The sequence below is a fragment of the Petaurus breviceps genome, unplaced genomic scaffold (assembly GCF_028583685.1).
Source record: "Petaurus breviceps papuanus isolate PSGF00001 unplaced genomic scaffold, PetGlider_PUasm1.0 99, whole genome shotgun sequence".
In the NCBI taxonomy this organism is placed as follows: domain Eukaryota; kingdom Metazoa; phylum Chordata; class Mammalia; order Diprotodontia; family Petauridae; genus Petaurus; species Petaurus breviceps.
Window position 1 is genome coordinate 4,648,591 of NW_027187465.1, and position 7,810 is coordinate 4,656,400.

The following is a 7,810-nucleotide window of genomic DNA, read 5'->3' on the forward strand; positions in this document are numbered from 1 at the left end:
ACACATTTACACTCAAACATACACATTGATACACACTTGTACTCACAATACACTCACACTTATACACACATTTACACTCTCATACACATACACACATCCTCACACACATTTACACTTACATACACACTCATACTCATATGCACACTCATACACTCAGACACACACTCACATTTATACTCACACAAGTTATATACATAGACACACTCATACACACATTTACATTCAAACATACACATGCATACACACTCATACTCACAATACACACTCATGCTCACACACATTTACACTCTCATACACACTCACACTCATGCCCACACAAAGAGGCATGCTGGGCAGGCCCAGGGGAAATAAAGTTCAGGACCTTATTCCCGGAAAGTAGGACTTTGACAGTCACAAGCAAAACAGTGTCTAAAGAGGTTTTCCCTGGTCATCTTTGATCATAAATGACTGGGGAAAAACAATCAAAGGCACAAACACAGCCCCCCCCTCTCCTAGGGACCCCATCCCTCCAGCTGTCCCTTTGTCAGCCCTGGACAGGTCCCTTTTTCACAGTCCTGTTTCCATGTGGAGATAACAGCTGTTTCGTCCACAAGTAACCTCTGAAGGTGAATGGGGTTCCTGGAGTTTCTTCTGAGCAGGCTGGCTTAGAGGGCTCACCATGGCCACCCAGCCCAGCCCAGCCCAGCGACTTTCACTTCATCTTTAGAGAGCCTTCTGAAATTGCGTTCCTTCACGCATTTTGACTGGCGCATGGCATCTGCTCTCCTAACAGCAACCAGGAGATAAGGGGCTAGCTCTGGTAGGGGGGCAGTTGAAGGAAACTGGACCAGGGGAAGGTCTGGAAAGCAGGTCCCAGAGAAGAACCCAAGGTGGCCCAAGGTCTGCAGGACCAGCCTGCCCAAGCCTCTTCTGGAGCCCAAGGGCCAGCCAGATGGTGTGTTCACCGTCTCTCCAGCGTCATCATTATATGGAGCTGTGCTGTATTCAGACCAGCATGGAAATAGCCGAGATCTTCCCCTGGGTCCCGGAGTATTCTGGGTTCCCCTTTGAGCTGGGACAGGCCCCTCTGGAGAACAGTGGGTGGGTGGCAGCCTACCTGGGTCACAGTGAGGTGGGGCCCTTAGACCATCCACAAGAGGGGAAGCTTCCCAGTTTGGCTGCTCCCACCCTGCCCCGTCCCTGTTTTGTCCCTCCTGCCTCTGTCTCCCTTCCCTGACTGTCCCCCTGCACATGCTGTGATGTGGCTGCTGGTCTGAGGCCCAGTGTGGAGCTTGCTGTTGGCAATGGGCAGTTCATGGGCACAACGAGCTATGCTTGAGTCTAAACTACCTTCTCTCTCTCTCTCTTTCTCTCTTTCTGTTTCTCTTTCCTTTCCTTATAATCTGCTGGCTGAAGGCTGTTAAAAATATGGTTGGAATGGTGAGTACCCCTCTAAGTAGCAGCCGCGATCCAGGTGAGCCTGAGAAGTCCTCCATCCCTGGCATGGCCTCTGTGGGGCATGTGCTGAACGACTCCCTAGTCTGTAGAGCAGGACTTCTTAGACCCCCGGGGGCCTGCGAACGGGGAAGAGGAAGACATGCTCTTGGTTTTCACTGACCTCCCCTGGGATTGGCCTGACACAGCTCTGAGGAGGGCTCTGTAGGCTTCCCCAGGTGGCCAGAGGCGCCAGCACCCAGGACCATCAGGAGCCCCATGTAGGGAGGTGCTGACCCTGCAGACTGACAAGGAGGCCAAGGCCCGATGTGGCCAAGGCCTTGTCCCCAAGGCCTCTCACTCTGGCTTCACTGTCTGTGCCTCCTCTGATCCTCCTTAGTCTGTCTTTGGTTCAATTGCTGAGCTCCCTGTGGACCCCAAGGAGCCTTTGGTGCATTCTGGGATTTTGGAAATAACAGCTGTACCTTCCCGCCCATCCCCCTCAGTTCTAGGGGTCTGAGACCGAACCCAGGAAACCTGAAAGCTTGCTTGTTTCCATGTGCCCGTCCCTGGCCTTCACTGGCACTGGCCTCCTGCTTAGGGCTCATCCAGTGAGGCAGATGACCATGCACACAGCTGTGCCCAGGCTTGGGGGCTTTCTGCTCCCCTTTGACATTTCTTCCTCCTGGACACTACAACTTCAGGGTCAGCTAGGGAGCAGCAATCGTCTGTCCTGCCATGTCCACTAGAGGGAGTGGGAGCAGGGCCAGAGGCCCGGTCTCCTCGCAGAAGCTGGGGCCTCAGCTCTGCTGCCCCACCCCTGGCCAGCCTCAGAGGAGTCACTTCCTCATATGTCCATCCTTCCAGGGTGTCAGTAGAGATACCATGAGAAAACCACAAGAGCGTCACATCAGAGGCAGCCCCCATCGCTTCAGAGCCTGTGGGTAGGGGGCCTCGAGCCTCATCTCCCGCCCCCCAGGGCGCTCTCTTTGGAAAGGCCCTGTGCTGGCCAGGCTCGTTGTCACTGATGGTGCTGCTAATGCTGCTGATGGGCGGGCAGGTGGGGCCCTGCAGAGCCAGGCCACTGCTGACTCTGCCCTGTCTCTCAGCTCCACCAGGTCTTGGTCCAGCTCCAAGCCGGAGAGAAGGAGCAGGACTTTGCCTCGGCACCGATCCAAGTCTCCATCAGCGTCCAGCTCTGGCGGCTCCCGGGCTGTCACGAGTTCCTGGCAGCCCTAGGTAAGAAAATGTTTCCTTCTTGAGTTGAGCCCTTCCTCGGTTTCTAGCTTCTTCCTCTCCTTGCTTCACTGAGAGATACTTGATGTTGTAGAGCACTGGGCCTGGAGTCAGGAAGACTCCTCTTCTCGAGCTCAAATCCAGCCTCCAACACTTACTAGCTGGATGACCCTGGGCAAGTCCCTTCACTCTGCTTCAGTTTCCCCATCTGTAAAATGAGCTGGAGAAGGAAATGGCAAACCCTTCCAGTATCTCTGCCAAGGAAATCCCCAATGGGGTCACAGAGAGTTGGGCAAGTAACTGACCAGCATTTCTTCTCATCATTACCTTGGGTTATTGATATTTTGTTTTAAAATTCCCATCCTGTGATTCTGAGGCTTCAGTAAAACCTCCCATAAGCCCGATTTTGCCTCAGTCAGATTCCGTATTTTCAGTCATCTTTCAGAAACACTTGCTGGATTTCCTGCCGGCTGGCAGTGTGGAGGTGGGCCCCCCAAGCCTGAAGGGCCACCCCACGACCGTGCACTTCAAGCATCTGCGCCTTTCAGCTGAACGGAAGGAACCATTCCCCCTTTTAAGAAATAAAGCACTTATGATAACAAGTTCTCCATTCCTCTAAGTCAGGGTTTGCTGAGACACAGGTGGTCTCCACACCAGAAGTTCTGGGGCCTCATCAAGCAAAGGTCACCCCCCCTTTCCTTTCTTGATGTTCGCCTTCTTAAGTAGCCGAGGATGTAGGCGCGATTTGTAAGGGCTTTCTAAAGACCACTAATGATAATGACAATTATTACTATAACTGACAATAAACAGATAAAGTTGGTTATGTACATTATTCCATTTGAGAGCTGTGGCAACCGTCTAAGATAGGTGCTGCAGGTCTTTTACAGATGGGGAAACCGAGGCTCAGAGAGGTATAGACTAGAAGTGTCAGAAGCAAACTCTTCCTGACCCTAAGTCTGGTACTTTGTGAGATGCTGCTTTCACTGCTGGGGGAACACTTCTCAACACTTCTCCACGCTCAGTCATCTTTAGGGGTTGCTGCACTTGTGTGATGGTGACAAACATCTCCATACACCAGCAAGGCAATCTTCTTAACCACTTGAGCTGTCCAGTCATAAAATGGGCTGGTTTTACTTCATGAGTTAGTGAGTTATAGTGTACGGGGGGCAGGGCACTGATCGGGAGACCCCAGGGGGTCTGCCATGACCTCCTCCACTCCAGAGGGGCAGGTAACAGGGACAACAAGGTGTAAAAAGTTTGTCGTTGAAACTGGATGGAAAGATGCCTTTGATGCCCTTGTGAAAGTATGAAGAAATCTTTAGTCAACCCATCAGTCAAGGACGGAATTAAAGAATCGTTCATCTTGGCTCTCCGGGGTCAGCCATGCTCCTGGTGGCCCTTTAGACACCCCAGACACGTTGCCTACCCAGGAAAGCCCTGAGGATAGTGACCTCCTCAGGCAGCCGAGAAGACAGCCAGCTCTCCGTTTGTGAGATGAATCACTCTTTGCCTCTTGTGGGAGGTGGCTGGGTTGGTCATCTTTCTCCTCTCCATTGTTGAAGACATCTATCTGGACTTCTGCTAGAGATCTCTCTGCGCCAAAGGCAGAGCAGCTTGTAATGCCTTGATTTGCTTTAATGATGGTCTCATCCTTCAGAAAGGCAGAGGAACCATCACCAAAAAGACGAAATGATTGCTGGTACAGGAATAGCGGGAAATTTGGCAGCAAGTAAATTGCTCAAAATTTTGGTAGAAATGAAGAAGACTGTGGGGGAAGCCTGACAAAGCCCTAGATTTGGGGATAGAAGATTCTAGAGGGCTCAGAAGAAGGATCGTAGGATCCCATGGACTGAAATTTTACAAGCAATGTCAACCCGTGAATGATGGGAAGCTCTCGCCAATGCAAGTTTAAATGCACAAAGTTCAAATAAGGAGGAAATGAGGGAATTCCCTATAGAGACAGATATGGATGCTAAGGGCAGTCCTTGGATTCTTAAAGAGACACATAGAGAATATGGAAGCAAAGGCCAATAAGAGAGAAAGACTGTGACAATGTGGTGTGGCCGGTAAGAAGAGTGGCCAGCTGCTGAGGCCAGGGCTGATGAAGAAGACTATGGACAAAGAAAAGGGCTTAGAAAGGATGAGGCCCGCTGGCAAGACTGTGATGTGAGAGGACAATGCCATAGGAGGATGGTGATCACAGAGAGGGCAGAGCTATATGGCTTTTATTTTTATTCCCTTTTCTACCTGGGGGAGAGGAGGGAAGAACTTTCCACCCAAGAGGGCAGAAAAAATGGCTGAGGGGCAGATAGGTGGTACAGTGAATAGAGCAGCAGCCCTGGAGTTAAGAGGACCTGAGTTCAAGTCTGGCCTCAGACACTTAACACTTACTAGCTGTGTGACCCTGGGCAAGTCATCTAACCCCAAATGCCCTGCCTTCCCCACTTCAAAAAAAAAGACCAAAAAAATGTCTGAGGAGGAGAAAGTAATGCCTAAGATATATGGGGAAGTTGCTAAGACAGCCCCTTCCTACCCTCAAAGGGTTCAGGTCAAGGCTGAACTGAAAAAAAGTGGCAAATCCCATTGGCTGAGTCAGCATCAGTGACCTTGGAAAGACTGGAGAAGGAGCGCTGTCTGATGGAGGTCAAATGGGACACCAAGGGAAGGGAATGGCATCTCAAACCTGTAGTCCAGTGAAGCTAGCCCTGCTACCTGGCCAGTCCAAAAGCCTAGCAGGGCCCTCGGTGGGCATCACAGTCACCTGGGAAAGGCACGTGGAAGCAGGAACTGGCTTTGTTCCTATGTTTTCATCCCAAGCTGTTAATAAAAGTCTGTTGATTGATCTCATGCTATTCTTATGCACAAAACACAGAGAGGTGGCCTCAGAACTGCCCCTTTAAAGGGCCACCTTAGGAGCAGTCAGTGAAGTCAGTGTCAGCTTGGAGGGAGCCGGCGAGGGGAGTGGCGCCCTCTGCCGATGCAGAGTCAGCCCTGGGCTCTTTAACATACAGATGGTGCAAAGCCAGGAGGGATCAGTAACACACCAGAAGACAGAATGAGGATCCAAAAACACAGAGTTGGGCTGAACTTAATAATGTGAAATTTATTTGGCATAAATTTAAGTCACTTAACTTCACAAGTGCTACATGATGGAAAAGTGGCTAGACGATAGTTCATCTGAGAAAGATCTGGGGGCTTCAGTGGGCCACAAGTGGGATGTGGGTCAGCCATGTTAAATGACAGCTCCAGTAAGCTTTGGCTTGAGCTGCAGAGAGGCCTCATGCCAGGCTTGGGCAAGCAACAGATGTCTATAATCTGCCCCCGTCAGACGTTGGCTGGTGTCTTGGGCTCACTTCCAGGCACCACATTTTAAGATGGAGTTTGTCTAAACCATTGTCCAGGATGGCACAAGGCCGTGTGATGATCAGTTGAAGGAAAGGGGATTATTTAGCTTAATTTGGTGAAGAGAAGACTTGGTGGAGGGGAGATGGGGCGGGGGATAAGACAAGGACTTGTTCTTAGGTTTTTCTGCTCAACTCCCAGGGCACGACCAGGAGCCACAGGTAGAAATTGCAAAGAGACGAATTTAGGCTTGAAATCAGGCAGAATTTTCTAACAATTAGACTAGTCCATAAGTGGAGGAGGCTACTTTGGAGGTTGTGGGCTCCTCTGTAGCAGAGATTTTGGAGAAGAAGCTGGATGAGACATGTTGGGGATATTACAAAGAAGATTCTTCCACACTAGATGGCCTCCAGAGCTCCTTGAGGCTGAGGGGAGGACCCCCCTTCGCTGAGGCTTTTTAAGCAAAGCTGGGGAAGTCATGGGAAGATTCATGTATGAGATCAAGGACTAGACCAAAGGGCTCAGAAGGAAGGTCCCTTCTGACCCTAAGATCGGCTTTGGAACTCATGATATAGTGGAGAGGACATAGCATTTGGAGCCCAGAGACCCAAGTTTGAATCTCAGCTGTGACACCGCTTACTGCCTGAGTGATCTTGGGAAACTCACAAAACCTCTGGGGCCTCAGTTTCCTCTTCTTTCAAATGAGATGGGACCCATTCTAGTTCATCAGCTAGTGTTCTCCAGCCCCTCAGAAGTAGACAGAACAGAAAGACACACACACACAGTCTTGTGAAGGGCCTGGAACCTCCAGGGTCCCTGCAGCCCCACTGCAAACTCAGGTTGGGCCTTTGCACCTCTGTGGATACGCCTGGCTTCATAGAAGGATTTAAGGGCACAGAGAAATGCTCCTTCCCAGACTCCAAGCTAAGACCTGCATCAGCTGATACAAACAAAGCTGTTCAGGAGCCCAGAAGTTTATTTCTCTTGGGGCAAGACAACCGAGGCAGCAGATTCTGACAGAAGTGGCCATTTTGTCCAGGCCGTTGGGCATCTCTCAGCTCTCCCTTCCCCTCCCCCGCCTCCCACAAGGCCCAGCTCTGGCTTGTTTTATTGTTTGTTGTTATTCGTGTTTTAATCCAGTTTCAGGACACATTTCTACAGATTTCAGGGACTGTTTATTCTCAAACTCACATAGGAAAACTCCTCATAGCAACGAGAGCCCTAGGCAGCTTCTGTGCTGAGCTCTGGCGCCCAGGGACCAGCCCTGCTGCACCACTCTAGGACCTTGTGGGCTTAAAAGGAAAAAAAGAACCGTGGTGGCTTTCTTGATCACATCTTTCTGTAAACTGTGGGTCATGAAATCCCTCACTAGATGATACTAGTATCAATTTAGTCCCAGACAGTCAGTCTTAACTTATGTTTCTTTGGGCATCTACCTGCTTTGAGGTTTAGACCCCGCAGCTGTGGCTGGTGGTCCAGCCATTACCTGGCTGTGCTGCCTTCATCCTCAGATCTGTACTTAGTGAACAGAGAAGGGGAGCCCAGGACAGGAAAGCCGAGTCAACTCCTTTGGACAGGAGAGCCTTCTAGAGAGCCCGAGATGTTTGTTTACCAAGAACTGTTCTGTGGCAAAAGGCTCTGGATCCTTCCATCACTGTCCCCCCATGGGCTTTAGTGCAGGGCTAGGGCTTTTCTATTTCACCAGCTTTGATGACTGGGATTGTCACAAACATGTTCATTCTCTCTCTTTTCTCTCACTGTCTCTCTCTCTGTCTCTCTCTCTCTGTCTCTCTCTGTCTCTCTGTCTCTCTCTGTCTCT

The 7,810-nt window shown here is 50.5% G+C and overlaps 1 protein-coding gene across 2 annotated transcripts in view; it reads left to right on the forward strand.

Annotated features, from left to right (window-relative positions):
• TTC28 (tetratricopeptide repeat domain 28) overlaps positions 1-7,810 on the forward strand; it is a 712,524-nt gene that overhangs the window by 692,800 nt on the left and 11,914 nt on the right. For both annotated transcript variants that reach the window (XM_069081377.1, XM_069081378.1), the window contains one exon: positions 2,523-2,652. In XM_069081377.1, the coding sequence (XP_068937478.1) occupies positions 2,523-2,652 (130 nt within the window). The remainder of the gene's footprint in view (positions 1-2,522; positions 2,653-7,810) is intronic.